Genomic DNA, 20194 nt, shown 5'->3' with positions numbered 1-20194 from the left:
TTCTTCATATAAAATCAGGTAGTCAAACAAAATTGCCTCATACACCAGGGGGCAAAATAAAATGGCCAAAATACAAGAGAAGAAAATCTATAATAGAAACCAGCTTATAGAGGTTCCGCATGTTAGATTATCAGAGAGGGATTTTAAAATATATTGGGACTAATTCAAGAAATTGTATGACAAGATGGAACCAGATGGAAAGACTAGACACAGCTGAAGAGAGGATTAGTGAGCTGAAAATGGCCTGAGTGTAGTTCAGTGAGAAAAAAGGATGGAAAACACAACAAAAGGAGCAGGGAATTTATGGGTCTTGGTGAAATGAGATTGTGTTTAAAATGGTTCCTAGTAACAGAGGCGTGACCCAAGGATGAAATTTTCTGCCTCAATAAAAGCAAAAACAAGCAAAGGAGGAAGAAAACTCAAAAAGCTTATGTTAATCTGTAGTATTCTGTTGATATGTGGACAGTATAAGAAAGGAGAGGAAAAAAAGACTTGGAGAGAAGCAATATTTAAAGTTGCAGTGGTTGAGAACTTGACAAGACCGGTTAAAATTTACAACCACAGATTTAAGAAAAGCTATGAATCTCAAGCAGGAAAAATACAAAGAAAACCACAGCCAAGTGCATAATAGTAATGCTGCTGAAAACCAAAGATAAAGAAAAAATCTTAAAATCAGTCAGAGACAACTCAATAATTTTAGAGAGGCAACAACAAAACTGACATCTGTCATCATAGTGTAAGTCAGAGTACAATAAATGGCAACTTCAAAGTGTGAAAGATCAGAACTGCTGGCTTAGAATTCTATACGCAGTGAAAATAGCCTCCCCCAAATTCCATCAAATGAAGGCATTTTCATACACTCAAAACCAGAAAATGTATCCCCACTAGATTTACACTAAATGAAATAGTGAAGGGCATTCTTTGGACAGAAGCAAAATGAAGTCAGAGTTGCAGGAAGAAATAGAGAACAACATAAAAGGTAAATACAGGAATAAATTTAAATCTAAAGGTAAATATGTGAGTGACTGTAAAGTATGTAAAAACAAGAAACATAATGAGTTGTGAGTTTTAAAATACAGAGAATTAAAATGTAAAATAACAGTAGCCCCCCCCTCCCTGAAAAGGCAGGAAAGAGTTAAAATAAAGTAATTAAAATAAAAGTGTCCTTGCATTGCAATCCTTGGATTGTCTGGGAGATGGGAAAGTACTAATTTATAGCAAATTCTAATAAGTCAAGGATACATGTTGTAAACTCTAGGGTAGCCCTTAAAAGAATACTCAGAAGAGCTCATATAATTAAACTCATGGGGAGGTTTAGAATAATTAAAACATTCACTAATTAAAAGAAGGCAAGAAGAGGGGCACCTGGGTGGCTCAGTGGTTGAGTGTCTGCATTCGGCTCAGATCATGATCCTGGGGTACTGGGATTGCATCCCGCATTGGGTTCCCCACGGGGAGTCTGCTTCTCCCTCTGCCTATGTCTCTGCCTCTCTCTGTGTGTTTCTCATGAATAAATAAATAAATAAAATCTTAAAAAAAAAAAAAAAAGGAAGGCAAGAAGGATGGGAGAAAGGATAAGGAGACAGGTGAAACCAATAATGACCAAATAATAATGTGATAGATTTAAATCCAAATATATCAGCAAAGTCAAGTTTATCAGAGTGTCTGTGTTTATAGAACAGAAACCTGTAGCCAGATTATAAAGGGCAAAGACATTTGTATAAAATGACTCATGTTATGCATACTCACAAAACACCAACATTGATAAGGAAAGCTTAAAACTCATAATGCAAAGACATCCATGGCGCAGGTTAGTGGACGTCATCAATTTAATGAGTACTTAAGTTCACTCAAGGCATAAAGCTTCAAAAATTGTGAAATTGTATAGCTCATATAGAAAAAAAATTGATAGTGGCTTTCTCAAATAACCTTAAACATTTTATAATAATCCTAAACATATATGATATAACCAGTAATGCATTATGGAGCTGAAAGAAATTTTTAAAAATCTTTTAAAAAATATTTTATTTATTAATTTATGAGACACACACACACAGAGAGAGAGAGAGAGAGAGCAAGGCAGAGACACAGGCAGAGGGAGAAGCAGGGTCCATGCAGGGAGCCCAATGTGGGACTTGATCCCAGGACTCCAGGATCACGCCCTGGGCCGAAGGCAGGCGCTACACTGCTGAGCCACCCAGGGATCCCGAAATTTTTCTAACCTTTCCTTAATAATAGGCCAATTTTAATCAGCCATGCCACAAATCTGACAAGGCTTTCTAATTTCACTATAGAAAAGACTATCACCAAACCATAGTCATTTTAAGAGGAGACAAACGAGGATGAAGCCAAAATATTTAAGAAAACAAGTGTGACGGACATGTGTCAGGCAGTTAATTAATAGTTACTATGTTATTTTTCTGGACTTTGTGATGTTTGTAGAATTTATCAACTTATTTAAGTTGTGATTTCTAAATTTAATATATTTCTTAATCTTTCAAAACATTCATGTCTCTACCTAACTTTGCATTCATAATTTTACTTGTTTTTTCATTAAAAAGCATTCTCCAAATAGTTCCCAGAAAACCTGGATAAGGTCTTGTCATCTACAGTTGGGATGACTACTGCAATCATTCTGTTAACCATCAAAGGAGATGAACATGATTCACAAACCATAATCCAGCCTTCCAGGCTCTCTTAGTAGGATCTACCAGAATTTACTCATTTTTTAACTCCTTCTTTCATGTTTCCATCCAGTCATGTATTCAACAAACACTTATCAAGCCTCTCCTACAGGTTAGGGATGGTTTTAGTCTCAGAGAATATGCTAATGAATGAGATAGCCTCCCATTTTGGGAGGGTTATATTTTTAGTGGCTGAAGACAGATAATAAATAAGCAAATAGATGAACAAAATAGTTCTCAAGAAAATAATACTGGGTGATATTTACCAAAGAGGAATGAAGACATACCTTCATACAAAACCCTATGTGAATGTTTATGACAACTTTATTCAAATCACCCAAACCCCAAAACAACCCTAATGCCCACTGACTGAAGAAGGGATAAACAAACTGGTCTATCCACGCAGTGGAATACTACTCAGCAAAAAAAAGGGAATGGGCTCCTGATAGATACAACAACATGAGTTGAAAGAAGCCAGACTTAAACAACTATATACTGCATAGTGTCATTCATATGATATTTTGGAAAAGATCAGTGGTTTCTAGGAGTTGAGGGTGGAGGAAGGGGACAGACTACATAAGGACATGATAGTATCTGGGGGTGATAGAAATGTTCTACATCTAGACTATAGTGGTGGTTACATACTGCATAAGTTTGACACAGTTCTGAGAAATGTACACCCAGAAGTTTACTATATGTAAGTTATACCTCAATCAACCTGAAAAAAGAAACTGGATGATGGAATAGTGTGGGTCATTCCTTTAGACTGAATAGCCAATAAAGACCTCCTATAGAAAGTGATATTTATTTTTAGGGCAGGGGCAGAGGGAGAGAGAGAATCTTAAGCAGGCTCCACACCCAGCCAAGAGCCCAACATGGGGCTCAATCTCACGACCCTGAGATCATGACCTGAACCTAAATCAAGAGTCAGACTCTTAACTGACTGAGCCACCCAGGCGCCCCTATAGAAAGTGATATTTAATGTGTAAAATGAACTGCAGCTTCTTAAGAGTTTCCTCGGCAAATCAGATCATTTCAAGTAGCAGCAAATATCAGATACTAATCAACAGAATTTCAAAGATGACTGTAAGAAACAAAATCCCTTGTTCCATTACTGGGAGGTAGAAAGAGAGGAATGGAGAAATTTTTTTTCTTTTATTCTGCAAAACATGTGTTTTAATTGAGAGAATTCACGCAAACTGTACACACCAGGAGGATTTACAAGTGCAAAACTGCTAATTTAGTCTATTTTCAAAGGATATTATTGGCAAGCACAGTTCAAAAAACCTCACCAAGAAGCCCTTTCAGGCTATGCAGTATATTTCATGATCAAGTTAGTGTTTTTTTTTTTTCTTTTGCCTCCATGCATATTGTCAGAAATTATAATTAATCACACAAAAGTCTAACACTTTAAAAGATAGTATGTGAGAGACAAGGTCAAAATGCTTTTCTGACCTTCTCTCCACAGCACTTTGGTTGAAAGAGCCTTGCTGGGAAACCCCACTTCCACTGCCCCCTGGGCACTCCAGAGTCTGCCAACAGCCGTGGCAGATCCATCACCATGGGGAAACACGAGTCGAGCTTCCTTCTAGAGAGGCAGTATGCTTCAGAAAAATCATACTATAGAGAAGTTATGAATTGGTGGCTCATGTAAACTCCTCCAACAGAGGGATATTCTGGAAAAGATGATTTATAAGAAATTAAATTGTCTTCTCTCATGTGAAGGGCCAGTCTCCTTGGAATCAATGAAGCTGGGCCTTAGAACATTAGAGGAGCCTTGGGAATCACTGGGGTGATCCCCTTAGAAGGGCACCACCTTGGAGTTACTCAGGTTATCCTACCTCAGAACAGCAGGGTTTAGGATCAGTAGCTTCCACTTTCCAGGGAAGGGAAATGGAATCAGACTCTGTATCTTGATGGTTTCTGAAGAAATGTTTCCAGTTCCCCTGAAGGAACTAGGACTTAGAATGAGGAAAGCAGGATTATGGTCTGACTGTACTCTGAATTGACAAGGCCAAATTCCATCGTTGGTCTCTGTCAAAGAAGGGTTTGAACTTTAAGATGACTTCTACTTGTCACTGCTCAAACATCAACCAAGCTGTGGTTACTGTCCTCTCACTAGGTGAGCCTGGTGTCGTAGAAGGCACAGACCCCATGGATCTTCCCATATGATTAAGGAAGTAGAAAGTATATTGTACAAAGGACCCAGTAATATGATGCGGGACAGATTTGGTATTTCATAGACAATACAGGCAAAAACATCTTGAGAAAGGGAAAAATCAGCAAAAGCAAAAGATCAGGGAATGCTTCATAGAAGAGAAGGGATCTGGACTGTGCCTTGAAGGATTCATAGGATTTGGATAGATGGAGGGAATAGAACCCAGCTATTAAGGAGAGGGAAATGAAGTCAGAGAGGGGAGAAGTCAGAAGGCACATGTGGAAGCAATGAGAAGAGTTTAGCTAGAGGGGCGCCTGGGTGGCTCATTCGGTTAAGCATCTGACCCTTGATTTCTGCTCAGGTCATGATCTCAGGGTTGTGGGATCGAGCCCTGAGTTGTTGGGCTCTGCACTGAGTGTGGAGCCTGCTTAAGATTCTCTCTCCCTCTCCCTCTGCCCCTTCCTGTCCCCCACTCCGATCGCATACTTGTGCTCTCTCTCTCTCTCTCTCTCTTAAAAGATAAAAAAGAGTTTAGCTAAACAGTGTTTGTTCTGGCAAGCCTTGGGATAGGAAGATAGAATGATAGAATGGCAGATGGAAGAGGGCCTGGCAAAAGAGAATGGAAGGATCAGAGAGGAGTTCATAATGCAGACCTGGAAAGTGAACCACACATGTATTTTTCAGGTCTCAAAACCTCCATCAGCGGGGCGCCCAAATTCCTCAAACCTGTGGCTGGTGATTGTACTGGGCTGCCTGGTTTCTTCCCTCTTCATTTTCGGGTATCTTCTACGAGAAGATATTTGACAGACAGGAACAGCCCACGCCACTAGGAGGCATTTGATATTTGCCTATGTGAGGAATTCCTGATACCCTCAATGAGATCAATTAACGTGGATCTTGGAAAAGAGATTTGGACCCCAAGACGGAGAGCAAACTCTCTTCTGTCTAATAGAACTCTCTGCAATGATGGAAATGTTCTGTACATTCACTGTCCAGTAGAGTCATGTGCCTACTGAGCCTTTGACATGTGGCTGGTGTGACTAGGGAGCTGAATTTTTAGTTTTATTTGGTTAGTGCTAAGATGGTGGACCATGCAGCTTGAGATGTCAGGAAAGGCCAAAACTACATTATCTTATAAATTCCTTGCAATGAATTCAAACAGTCTATACTTCAAGAAGTTTGCATAAATGCAACTCTTTCCTGTTTTTTTTTTCACATTCCAAATCACAAGGGAGGGGAAAACGTACGAATTAGTCTTTTCCATGGAGTCAATGAAGGATCACAATTACAGTGGAACTCCTGTATATGTCTACCTTTGGATTCATGATGCCAGCTCCATTCTAGCAGAAATAGCACTGAATAATGATACTGAAGCAGGCACAATATAACCTGGGCATTATATGCTGTCAACATTACACCTAGCTTTAAACTTCACATTTACTGGGAAAACAAAAACAAAAACAAAAACAAACCTCTCCTTAACCCTTCTTCTGTGGAGGGCCCAATTCCAGTCTTTTTTTTTTTTTTTTTAGATTTTATTTATTTATTCATGAGAGACACACAGAGAGAGAGGCAGAGACACAGGCAGAGGGAGAAGCGGGCTCCATGCAGGGAGCCCGATGTGGGACTTGATCCTGGGACTCCAGGACCACGCCCTGAGCTGAAGGCAGGCGCTAAACCACTGAGCCACCCAGGGATCCCCCCAATTCCAGTCTTAAACTCCATTTACATAATACGGAGGCACCTGGTACAAAAATGGGCATCTAGTAGGAACGACCAGTACATAAAAAGTAGAACACTGTGCACCTGCCCATCCACTATCTACCTATCATTTCATCTATCCATCCATCCACCCATCTATTCATCCCCTGAATCTATTTACAGATTCAGAAAGAAAGGTTTTTCTTTTATTTACTCAAACAGTGAGAGCTTAACAGAAAGGAAGAGATAAGAAGCTGGTGACTGTATGAAACATTTTAGAGTATGCTTTCAGATGAATTCTGAAAAAGGAGAAGAAAAAGAATGAGAAGAAAAGTATGCAGCCTCTCTCTCTCTCTCAATAAATAAATAAATCTTTAAAAAATTGAAAAAAGAAAAGTATGCATTAATTAACCATAATTTTAATTAATCAATATTTATTGATCACCCATTTGGTCCAAGGAACCACATGAAGCACTGTGGGAGATATGAGAATATATAAGAAATCTCTGCTCTCAGCATGCTTAATAATCTACTTGAAAAGTTAATACAATGAATGTACCAGAGGCCAAAAATAGACAAATGAGTGAAATACTTCAAAAGAGCAAGATGAGAGAAGTCAAAGATAATTCATGTCTCAGATAATAAGCTTTATGTTTAGGGGAGGATTAGGAACTTGGGGCTAGAATGGTCCAACTTAGGGCTTTAAGGAGGAAGTTTGAACCATATTCAGAATGATAGGCAAGATGACAGACTAAAAAAAAATTTTTTTTTGGAGGGACCTTAGAAATAATCTAGCTCAACTCTATTACTTTATAGATGATTCAACTAAGGCCAGAGAGTTAAGTGATTTCATCCAACTCCCTTAAATGGGCAGTAATGGCAGCAAAAGCCTAAAATGGAGGACCATCAATGCCCATGCATCACATGGGGAGTAGAGTCTTCTATGCTGGAAAGGAGAAAGCGTTCTGGAGAGTGGGCAGGACAGCATAAGCAAGGAAGCAGAGCCAGGAACCTGTCAGAATGACCACCACGGACAAGGACATCAGTGCGTGCCTAAGGGGAAGAAGGCATGAAAGGAGAGGGCTCCAGGGACCAAGCGTGAAGGGGCTTGAATGCAAGTCTGCAATTGGTCAGCCGTGTGCAACCCAGAATTCTGGTTTCTGGGGCTGCCTTGAAGTTTCTCTCTGACACAGTGCAGCAGTATACACTTTTCCAGAAAACCATTACTCCTTTCATATTAACAAAGACTCAGGTTCGCCCTGGGGAAAGGAGGATTGCAGAAGGGAGATGGGGATGAGTCCTGGCATCGTTGGTGAACCACAGAGGGCAGGGATGGATAATTATCACTATGCCATTTCCACCTCAGAAACCCTGATTCAGGAGATTTTGGATAGGGGCTAAGAAGCTGTAGAGTTTTTGAGCTCCCCATTGGTTTGTGATGATCATCCAGTCTGAAGGGTCTTCTGGTTCATCCTTTTACCAACCTGTCAAATACAGACTAGCACTTTAGAAAACTCTTTGATGATCTTTACTAAATATATGCCCCCTGTGATCTAGGGATTCCATTCCCAGGCTTAAACGCAAGAGAAATAAACATGTATGCTCCCCTAAAAGGCATGAATAAGAATATCCAGAGTAGGTTATCAGAAACCCTAAACTGGAAACAACCCAATGTCCATCAGTATTAGAATGGATACATAAACTGGGGTATGTTCATACACTGAAATACTGCACAAGAATTAAAAAGAACAGGGCAGCCCGGGTGGCTTAGTGGTTTAGTGCCACCTTCAGCCTGGGGTGTGATCCTGGAGACCCGGGATCGAGTCCCACGTCGGGCTCCCTGCATGGAGCCTGCTTCTCCCTCGGCCTGTGTCTCTGCCTCCCTCTCTGTGTGTGTCTCTCATGAATAAATAAATAAAATCTTAAAAAAAAAAAGAATTAAAAAGAACAAACCTTTCCTATGTGCACCAACATAGATGACTCTCACAGACATGATAAGCATAAGAAATGTGATTCCCTTAATATGAGATTAAAGAACTGGCAAAAATAATCTACGTTAATTGAACTCAGAACAGTGATTGCCTCTCTGTGAGAGTGGATATTAACTGGAACGAGGCCTAAAAGAAACTCCTGGGGTGCTGGAACTATTCTCTATCTCCATCTGGGTGGTGGTTATGTTGTTATGAAGACATAAGTAAAAATATATTGAGCTCTACACTTGTTCACTTTCCTGTACCTAGATCATACCTTATTGAGAAAAAAATATAGATAGAATGTGTGGGTATTTGCCCTACCATGAGGGTTATTATAACTCATGAGGTTATTATAGGACAACAATAGCTTTTTAAAATGAGATAAATAGGGGCACCTGGATGGCTCAGTCAGTTAAGTGGCTGCCTTTGGCCCAGGTCATGATCCCAGGGTCCTGGGATTGAGCCCCGCGTCGGGGACTCCCCACTCAGTGGGGAGTCTGCTTCTCCTTCTCCTTCTGCTGGTCCCGCTGCTTCTGCTCTCTTGCTCTCCCTCAAATAAAAAAAAATCTTTTTACAAATGAGATAGAGAGGGCAGCCGGGGGTGGCTCAGCGGTTTAGCGCCACCTTCAGCCCAGGGCGTGATCCTGGAGACCCGGGATTGAGTCCCACGTCGGGCTCCTCATGTGGGGCCTGCTTCTCCCTCTGCCTGTGTCTCTGCCTCTCTCTCTCTCTCTCTCTCTCTCTGTGTCTCTATGAATAAATACATAAAATCTTTTTAAAACAAATGAGATAAAGAGATAAGTACAGTTTTCTATTATTTAATTAGCTCAATACTTATTCTTGTCAAAATTGGTTAGATGCACTACCTATGATTCAGGAGATCCATCAGCCCTTTGAAGCCTTAGCAAAGCGTGAAAAGTTAGTTACATGGGAGCTAATAGTAGGGAAGGACACACAGTAACTATAAACTTGCTGAGAACACACCAGAGCTGCCAAAGGCTGTAACCCGGCTTTTGAAAGAGTCTTTCTGCTGATGGGGAATTTGGTCTACTCTGCAACTCTGGAAGGAGTCCCCTGCAGCTGCATCTTTATATTCCACACCCTCGCTCTCCTCTCTGCCCCCCCCCACCCCAAGAAGAAGGTCAACACCCTCTATACCACTGCACCCCCAACCCGGAATCCAAACTCTTATCTTCCCATCAGGAAAACTAGCCTCCTTCCTGAGATGCCTTTGGTCATTAGTAATGAGCCACGGACTTTGTGCCAGCCCCACAGTTGCCTGTCCTGGATCAACACAGGAAACCGCCCGTGGCCACTAGTACCTGGTGGGCTAATGTCCAGGTTAGAGCAAGCTGGAGGTGAGAGAAACCCTGGCCGGCCGGTACGATGTGCAAACCTTGTCTCCAGGCTATTATTTTTCCATCTTTGAAAATGAACAGTGTACTTCAGGCAGCTAAGTATAAACACATGTCTACAAATACTGATAACACTATCTTTATTTGTCTATTACTTGACAAAGCCAGATCACCTGGGGACTGTTTGTTCCTCTATAAAATGAAAATCCACCACCATATGTATTAAAATGTGGGACATTTTCTTCTGAGTATAAACTTTCAAGAGCTGCTTCAATGCTCTGTCTCTCATGAATAAATAAATAAAATCTTTAAAAAACAAACAAACTTATAGTCTCTGGTTCATTGTTCCAGTTTTTCTTAATTTGACCATATCCTCCACGATGCTTCTGGAATCTATCCACTGCTACATCAAGTTACTAGAGCTCAGAAGTATATGATATAGGCAGCATTGTGTGTGTGTGAACAACCTGCAGATATTTTCTGACTGGCTCCTTCAAGCAAGTGTTTTCTTACATAATAGATGCTTGGTAAATGTTCAAAGAAGGAATATGAATTTTTAAGACAGAATAAATGAATTTTTAAGCAACATGTTCACACAGGAAATGCAGTTCACAAATACGAGAATTTCCCAGAATAAAACGCCGGACTCCCTCCCCCCACCAAAAACCCCCAAAGGCACTGTATATGGAAGTACATCAATAAAGATATTAAAATTCAAAATCAAACTTGAATGGAACTTTCTCGAGGAAAGAAAAAAAAAATCCAAGCAATGCTTGATTTCACTGAAGAGACACTTGGAAAAACCAGCTCTCTGGTTACACAGAGCCAAATACAAAATCAGCTGTGAGAAAAGTTAAATGGCCTGAGAAAAATAAACTTCAAGGAGATGCTGCTTATTTTCTCGTCTTGTTTATTTCTGAAAGAATATTTTGAGGAAGAAATTCAGTGGGACTTTTCTGTTGTCTGAAGACTTGGAATTGGTTCTAAGAAACATTTGCCTGGGGTGTAAACTCCAGGTGTGATATTTTTTTTCTCACCAGTCAATTAATTTTGCAGGGAGGGAGAAGTTAGGAAAAAGCAATGCTAAATCGATCTGTCTCCAGAAAATACACGTCAATCTTATGCTCAGAGATTTTTTTTTTCTCATTTGTCCCCTTTCATCCCATCACCCACTCTGTTTTCTTACTTAAACCAATACGTCAAACTCAAGAAGTAATTCCCAGAAGAAAAACGTGCCTGGAAGGGAATCTGTGTTTGAGTAAAACTTCTGGTGCAAACAGCTCCATCTGCCCCAAGCTGGTGGCTCATTTACCAAGGGGTCTACTACCACCCTAGAGAGAATGGGACTTTCCTCCAGAACTTACCTGTCCGCCGAGAGAGCCGTGAGGGTGAAGACAGACACCCCCACGGAGGTGAGCTGTATAAAGGGGATCAGTTTGCAGCCAATCCTGCCAAATAGCCATCTGTCGGCCAGGTACCTGCTGGCGTCCACGGGGGCGCATGTTACCAGGAGGAGCAGATCTCCCAAGGCCAGACTGGAGATGAACAGGTTCGGCACGTTTCTCATGGCCTTCACTGTACAGAAGATCTTGATCAGGGTGATGTTGCCGATGAGGCCTATCAGAATGATGACCCCGTAGATGGCAGGGATGACATAGAAGATCCCTGGGTGGAACCAGTCGTCGTTCATGGGGACATCTGCACTGTGATTGGAGACGTTGCAGTGCAAAAAGTGGTCCACTTCCAAGTTCAAAAGCAAACAATCATTCAGAGCCATCCTCTAGGTTCTTTCCCACCTAAAAAGTGCTCTTAGATGCTGTTGCTTAACTTTGATTTTGTAGTTGGGTGAAAATGAGGATAAAAATCTATGCTGGGCTCTTGATCTTCTTTAACAAAAATACTCTGAGTACGTATAATACTATGGCATTCAGAGAGGTCTGGTGCTATTTTGATGCTGGTGCTGCTCTGGTCTTCACCTGACCGATGCGATACATAGCTAAATTCACTAAGTTAACAACAAAACAACAAAAAAGTCAGCCGGAAAGGGCTTAGAATTAAACCCACCCTGTAGCAACTCTTTCTACCCCCATTCTAGTCTGAGTCTCCCTGGCTGCAGTTTACTAAGAACTTTTAGCCGGCTATTTTCACACGGCATTTCCTATCTTTCCTGATAGTTAGAACCTGAAGGTTTAAAGTGGGTAGAAAAAAAACTGCACCGAGAAAGCCTCAAATCCTATAGGCAGGATGTTCTGCACGTCACCGACTTAACCAGCAAACGGCAGCTCTGCGGAGCTGAGGCTCTGCAGAGGAACCAGGGCGACTTACAGAGAATGCCAGCCCCCTGCTGGACACTTCAATCACTGCCCAGGAGGCTGCTCTCCCCAGATGAGAATCGACCCCGCAGACTCACAGGTGCCCTGGGCCTCTCATTTCCCATGCGGCACCTGTGGCAGGTATTTAATAGGCATTACCAGCCCTCGGCAAAGGCACCGCTAATCTTGCTGATACTGTGCCCACGAATCCAGATAAAACTCACAGCCCAATTTCTCATCTCTTCCAATGCGTTAAAGTTGCTATCAAATGAGGTCTGGATCTGAATTAAATGCACACGGATGCACGCGGGATGTCCATGTGTGAGCTGTCCCACCTGCCTTCCCAATGCCTCTTTGAATGCAGACAGCTACCGAGGAAAAACAGGCGGGGGATTTGTGCCTTAAACCTTCAGTAACTGACATCTGGGAAAAGCCGAAGCAGAACACGCACACGCGCTCTTCCCCATAGATTTGCCGGGCCACTGGGGATCCCTGGGTGGCTCAGTGGTTTAGCTCCTGCCTTTGGCCCAGGGTGCAATCCTGGAGTCCCGGGATCGAGTCCCATGTCGGGCTCCCCGCATAGAGCCTGCTTCTCTCTCTCTCTCTCTCTCTCTCTCTCTCTCTCTCAGGAATAAATCTTAAAAAAAAAAAAAAAAAAGATTTGCCAGGCCATCATTATTCCCTTTGCCAGGGAGAAATAAAATCGAGAGCCAGCTGCATTCTCAAATCTCAAAGATCAGTAGTCTTTTTCAGAAAAATGGGATTGTTCTCATTGGCTCTAAAAATTACACCAACTGGCATTGTGATGCAGTTATTTGCAGTTTTTTATGGAATGCTCACCATGTTTTAGAGCGACTTTCCTCTTAAGCCCTAAGTGGGCAATGAACTGAAAGGATTTAGAGTTAGAATACCAAGGAATTGGGGAGTGGAAAGAAAGAACTTAGAGTTGACTGGGTGCCAGAAAAGGCTTTCTGGAGGAGGTACTACAAGTTTTGAGTTTGGACCCTTAGCCAACAACTTAAAAACATAGGACACGGGTTTATCTTCAAGACTTATGTGGAGCCTGCTCTTCAAGCGACATCACCAGAAGTCAGTTACTGACAGGTACAGCCATTGAAGCTTTGGTTTTTCAAGGTCCATAAGGAGTAAAGTAGCTTGCACTTGTCACCAGGCCAGAACCCACCAGAAAAGACTCCAAGTGCGTTATGATAATTTCCATTGGCAGGTGACAACACTGAGATGGCCGCCATGCCCTGCCCTTCCACAAATCCAGAGGGCTTGTGCTCCCCTCAGCCAGTAAGAGAGAGTCTGATGCTGCACACCTGGAGTGGGAAGAGCTGCTCAGTGGAGTTCAGTGTCACTGGGTAAGGAGTCAATAACCATGAGCCTAGTGGTGTTGATTAGTTGCTAGCAGTAATACCTTAACAATGCAGTACATGGCTTCTGTGCTTCCGTCTTGACTCCTTCACGTACTGCCTTGGCAAATTGGGTAGGCAAATTACTTGGTGTCTTAAACTTCAAGCTCCTAATCTGTAAAATGGGCATAATTTGTGAAGTTAACTGAAATTGTCCACGTTAAGACTTCACAGCACTGGGCACATAGTGAATGCTCAATTAATATTAGCTGCTCTTACGATAGCTGTTATTACTGTTGTGGTTGAGAGAGATTAGTGTTTTTACTTTGGTTTTACTAGCGGTTTGACTTTGGAAAAGTCCAATGAAGTCAGAAGAGGGACTGACCTTGGATCAACTGGCAAAAGGTCCTACTCATACAGGTAAATCAGCAACTCCTCCACTTACTTGAAATACATTGATCACGTCGGCCAGTTTTCAGCACTGTGCAAGAGCCTGAGAAAAAGAATACGAAGATACATGTTATTAGAAGATCCGTCACCATCCCAGCTACTCTAGCTCATAGTCAGAGGACCTGGTTTCAAAGAATAATGCAAGAAGGGTTTTCATGTAAATTCTGCAAACACTTCTGTTTGTTTTATACCAGATTAATAATTTTGCTTTTTGAAATTGCTATGGTGGCTTTCTTCTCTCTGACCATTTACCTTTCTTCCTCTCAACGATGATGATTGCTTCTAGCATTGTTTTTGGTCACCATTATTGGAGGGATTGCCTCATATGAATGATGCCAAAACTCAGAGGAATTCACCACTTGTGGACTAGGAGAGTTAGTGAGGCATCAAACCACCCAGGGTTGTCCTGAAGATTTCTAAACTGCCTGGCTATAATATCATATTAAACCCGCCATCTTTGGCCCTTTTGATCTTCTGAAAAATCCCTTGAGTATTGTTTAAATAGAAATAAACTCTGGCTTCTTAAAAAAAAAAAAGTGGCACCAGTTTAGACCCCACTCCCTCCCTAGAATGAAGCAACTACCTTTTCTCCAGAGGTGGCATTTGATCTTAAAGGTTGAGTGAGTGTGTGGCAGGACCTTTGAACAAAGAAAATAGTATGTGCCTAGAATAGAGGCATAAAAGAAAGAGCACAGCAGTGAGCAGGGGACAGCTTTAGGTCCAGAAAGGTCCTGGATCGGAAGAGAGAGGTCGGGGAATGAGCTAGGGGCAGGTTTGGGGGACATCACAATAGATCGTGTACTCTTGTTAGGTTTGGTCCAGGGAACACATTTTTGGTTAACAAAGAAGACTTGTGGATGTTGTTTCCCTTTCTTTCTTTAGACACCCCCCTGGGTGCTGAGTCGGCCTCATTTCTTAATTCCAACTGAGCCATAAGTGTTTCTAACCATGTAAATTAAGCTGATGCTGATAGATCCTGATTTTTCATGGCTGGCGTTAGCCTTATGTGTTCCACGCCACTGTAGACTGTTCTAATCATATTTTAGGAGTACGGATATATTGAGGTTCAACACCTAATATTTTCTTGGAGGAAGGATGTTTTAAAAAGCTAATTAGAAAATTTGGATGTCATTTCAGCTAATAAGCTATAATGACCCTTTCCATCCCTACCGTTATGTGTCACCTTCTGGGAGATCATCAAACATATTCAGACGTTTGTTTAGCATTTCATTTAATGGTGAACAGGAGATGTTTTTGACTTATGAAAATGACATAGAACAAATATAATACAAAGCCCCTATCCTCAAAGACTTGTTTCCAGATAGGATTGAAGTGTGTGTGACTCAGCATCCTTTCTTATGTGTCAGGGCAGGGTGTCATTTCTATTTTGGTCAAGAGAGTCACATTTTCCATTCTTCCAGAAAAGTTGGTTTCCCATGAGACTTGAATATGGGGGTGGGGGCAATGACTTGGTAGAACTTGGGAGGATGGTTGGACTTGACAGAAGTAAAGAAAGTGGAGACAAAGTCTCTTCCTACCACCTGTGTGCATGGCACTTTGTCTTCCAGTAGCTGGTATTCTTGGTGGAGTGACAATGAACATACACAGATATGATAAAGTAATTAGAGTGGGTAGGGTTTGTAGGTGGAGCCAGAGTAAAGAGTAGGGAATGCTTTGGGTCTTTTTAAGGGACAGTCTGCTTGGAACAAAGGCTTGGAGGGGAGTAATAAATGAGAAATAAAGGAGACTGGATCTACTGGGGGAGACTATATTTAAGGTTTCAGTTTGGATTTTAGCCTGTAACACACTGGACCTTAAAAAAAATAATCAAAACTGCCTGGGGTGCTATTTATTTATTTATTTATTTATTTATTTATTTATTTTTATGTATTTATTTTTGCTTTTTAAAAATACAGATTCTGAGGTCCTACCCCAGACCTATTGAGTCAGAATCTCCAGGGATGGAACCCAAGAAACAGTGTTATTCATGATGTGCCCAGGGGATTTGAGCAATCTCCTATGCTGGGGACCAATGATGGTGGCAACCAATGATGCTGGCGGTGTGAGATTCAGAAAGCCTGGCAATGTGACAGCACTAGTGTTTTTCCCTTTGTGGAGGGAGAAGGTGAGCAAGGAAGCAAATTTAGGAGACTGTTGCTAGGAGCCCTTGCTACCAAGTGTGGTCCTTGAGCTAGCAGCATGTGTATCAACCAAGAGTTCCTTGGAAATACAGAATCTCAGGCCCCACCCCAGACCTCCTGAATCATAATCTGCATTTTGACAAAATCCCCAGAGATTCATGTGCACATTATAATAGTCTGAAAAGTGACAATCTAGGTGTTAGGGAGATATGGCAGAAAGGGTTAAGAAACCAGGGCAGGAAGTGGGAGCAGATGGGAAACGAATCTCAAGTTCAGAATGGAACCAGTAATTGGACCAATCTGAAGCTGAATGAAGAACCACGAATTGAGGCTTTTTGCCATCCCTGATAATGGCTGGGAAGTGTCCCAGACTGAGAGACAGATAAGCGCTTTTTGCCACAATACAGGGGCAAGAAGCTCATTACAAACATAGGGAATATAGGCAATTAAGAAGCCCAAGATGGTGAATTTTTCTTTTTAGGCTCGTGACTCAGAGAATAAAGAGCAAGGGCAAGGAAGAAGCCACTGTGGACAAAAATGCTGAATCTGGTTTTAGGTATACTAAGCTCACTATTTGACAAAGAGAAAATAAGGAGGTCAACAGAAATGAGAGCTAAAATCTGAAGTCAAAGAGGTAAATAATTAAGAGCACTACCTGAGAACTAGCACACTGAATGCCACATCGTAGAAATGTATAGAAAAAGACTTGCGAGGAATCAAGCACAGTCAGGCTTCAAGGACAAGGCGATGTGGTCAAAGTCAATGGGTACTGAACACAACTTCAATGTTACATGGTGGCAGCACCATGGAGAAGCTGCTGAAGGCTGCAGCAGCCCTTGCTTGAAAAGAATCAGAGATGTCACATTTTAGTGCTGCAGCAAGAACAAAAGAGACAGATGACTATATCCAGATCCTGAAAGGTTGGGAGCATTTCAAATTCCCTTCTCTTTTCTTAACATTCTGTGACTTTCATGGGACTTGGAAACTTAGGGGAGAGATCAGGGAAGTCTTCTGAAAAAAAGTCAGGTTTCACTTTGAGCTACACAAAGCTGTGGAAGGAAACGTGGCTGCTCAGAGAAAGCCTAACACAGAAGATCAAACTCTCAGTCAGAGCCAAGGCCAAGAGAACACTGGGCATGGTGGTTTGAAAATATACCCACCAGGTCTTGGTACTCTTCCCCTTAAGAGGTGAAGATTAATTTCCCTCCCCCTGAGAGTGAGCTGCACTTAGTGACTGGCTTCTAACAAACAGGACGAGGCAGCTGTGACAGTGTACAGCTCCCAAAATTAGATGACAAAGGATGTTGCAGTTTCCTTTTTGCACTCTTTCTGAATCACTTGCTCTGAAGGAGGTCAGCCACCATACATGAGGACAGTCAAGTGGCCCTGTGGATGGTGAGAAACTGAGGCCTCCTGTCTATGGCTATGTGAGTCTTGGAAGTGGATCCTCCAGCCCCAGTCGAGCCTTCAGATGACTGCAGCCCTGACCAACATCTTGACTGCAACCTCAAGAGACACTCAAGAGTCAGAGCCACCCAGTCAAGCTACACCCAAATTCTTGATCCATGGAGATCGTGAGTTAATGAATGTTTTTCATTTTAATCCACTGTTTTATAGTAATTTGTTATGCAGCAATAGGTAACATCAGGTACTGGTAAGTAGAATGGATGGAGAAGGTGAGAAAAGAAAACCACCAAAAAGATACAATAAGACAGCAAAGAAATATCGGAAAAGGCAGGTGTTAGAAACCTGAATTGAACCTTGAGTGGTCAGGCAGGGTATGAGGGGGAGAAAAAGGATGGTCAAATCCTTTTGAAAAAAGAAAAGTTATGGAGACTAAGATCCATTTGTTGTTCAGTAACACCAAACCTTTTTTTCTAGATAAAACATGTATTTTTAAAATATTGTAAGTGGGTTGAACTTTCTTATCCAGACACCATATACCTGGAAATTAGACAACTTATATTCCATTCCCCTCTTTGCTCAGTGAGCTTGGGCAAATCAAATTAATTCAGTGAACATTAGTTGCCATTAATTCTCCCTCCATAAAACACAGGGGCATTTTCCCCTTGCCTATGCTCTAGGATGACCTGCGGTGTGCCTCGTGCGATGGAGAGTGGCAGCCTCCCTCTGCCCTCAGTCACCTCTCTTTCCAGCTGTTTCTTCCTTTCATCCAGAGAATCCAATCAGTACTGCCCTGGAAGCCCTAAAACACATCCCTGTATTATTTCCCCCTCCAATAACAGATCTGACAAGATAAATGTTACTGGGAGGGATTCCTTTTTAAACATTTTATTTTGGGGATCCCTGGGTGGCTCAGTGGTTAAGTGCCTGCCTTTGGCCCAGGGCGTGATTCTGGAGACCCAGGATCGAGTCTCATGTCGGGCTCCCTGCGTGGAGCCTGCTTCTCCCTCTGCCTGTATTTCTGCCTCTCTCTCTCTCTCTCTCTCTCTCTGCCTCTCTCTCTTTCTCTCCCTCTGTGTCTCTCATGAATAAATAAATACAATCTTTTAAAAAACCCATTTTATTTTGAAATAACTTTAGGTTTACAGAAATTTGCAACAATAGTACAAAGAGTTCCCATATACCCTTCCCCCAGTTTCCTCTATTGTCAGCATCCACAAAGCTAAGAAATTAGCATGGGCACAATACGACTATCTGAACTACAGATTTTATTCAGATTGCACCAGTCTTTCTATTACTGTCATTCTCTGTTCCAGGATCCAGTCCAAGATACCACACTCCATTCAGTCCTTATGATTCCTTAGTTTCCTCTTATCTGCAACACTTTCTCAGACTTTCCTGTTTGTCATGACCTTGAAACTTTTGAAGAGTACTAGTCAGGTATTTTGTAGAGCATCCTTCCATTTGGGTTTGTCTGAGGTCTTTTCATTATAAGACAGGGGAGAGAAACCACAGAGGCAAGGTGCTCTTCTCATCACTTCTATCTCAGAGTATGCCTTAGCTGCTGCTGTAATAAATTACCATGAATTTAGTGGCTGAAAATGACAGAAATGTATTCTCTTATAATTCTGAAGGCCAGAGGTCTGAAATGAGTCTTAACGGGGCTAAAATCAATGTTGGCAGCCCTGCTTCCTTCGGGAGGCTCCAGGGAGAATGGTTCTTTGCTTCTTTCAGCTTCTGGAAGCTCCCAGCATTCCTTGGCAGGTGACTACAATACTCCAATCTCTGCTTCGGTCATCACATTGCCTTCTCTTCTTCCATAGTCAAATCTCTCTCTGCCTCCCTCTTATGGGGGACTCTTAAGATTACATTAGCCCCACGCAGATAATCCAGGATAATTTCCCCATCTCAATTGCAACTGCAGAGTTCCTTTTGTCACATAAGATGTGCCATATAACATAGACACAGGATCCAGGGATCAGGACCTGGATATCATTTGGGGCCATTACTTGGCCTACCAGAGGCTATGTGATTCATCAGTGGTGGTGATAACCTTGATCACTTGGTTAAGGTGGTATCTATCAGGGTTCTCCACTGTAGAGTTATTATTTGGGGGGATGGGTTCCTTTTAATGATCATTAGTATGACTGTGCTCATCCTAAAGTAATGATGTTGACACTGTGTAGCCACTCAACACCACTTATAATAAGTGTCATAAAATAAATAAATAAAAAATAATAATAATAAGTGTCATACCCTGCCAGACCCAGTTCTAGGCTCCACAATGGTCCCTACTCTTGGAGAGCTAATTGCCTAACTAGGACAACATTTTCAATTTCTTCAAGAAAGCTAGTTTATAAACAAACAAGCTTTCATTTTAAATAATTAGACACTACCTGGGTGATGACCTTTGATTATATAGAGAGTTTCAGGTCATGTAAAAATGGAAACGAAATTTCTTACGGTTTCTGAAGTACAATTGGACTTTCTGTGACTATTTCCCACTATTATAAGCTCTCTTGGATTTTCTTCCCAAAGGTGGAATATTACCTCACAGGCAAACCAATAAAAATGCCATCGGGTTTCTCATGAGAGTCTGTTTTTTTATTATGTTTCCAGCCAGCTTTATGGGACAGAAAAAGCTGGGATGCACCACTGGAC

The 20194-nt window shown here is 41.8% G+C and overlaps 1 protein-coding gene across 3 annotated transcripts in view; it reads right to left on the bottom strand.

The window, feature by feature from the left end:
• The window catches only part of GRPR (gastrin releasing peptide receptor), a 56868-nt gene that overhangs the window by 24035 nt on the left and 12639 nt on the right, over positions 1–20194 (bottom strand). For 2 of the 3 annotated variants that reach the window (XM_072743696.1, XM_072743697.1), the window contains exon 3: positions 11236–14031. In XM_072743696.1, the coding sequence (XP_072599797.1) occupies positions 11236–11648 (413 nt within the window). In that variant the 5' untranslated portion in view covers positions 11649–14031. The remainder of the gene's footprint in view (positions 1–11235; positions 14032–20194) is intronic. The other variant, XM_072743695.1, reaches the window with a different exon arrangement.

Source organism: Vulpes vulpes, chromosome X (genome assembly GCF_048418805.1).
Source record: "Vulpes vulpes isolate BD-2025 chromosome X, VulVul3, whole genome shotgun sequence".
In the NCBI taxonomy this organism is placed as follows: Eukaryota; Metazoa; Chordata; class Mammalia; order Carnivora; family Canidae; genus Vulpes; species Vulpes vulpes.
This window is presented reverse-complemented; position numbering and strand designations above follow the sequence as displayed.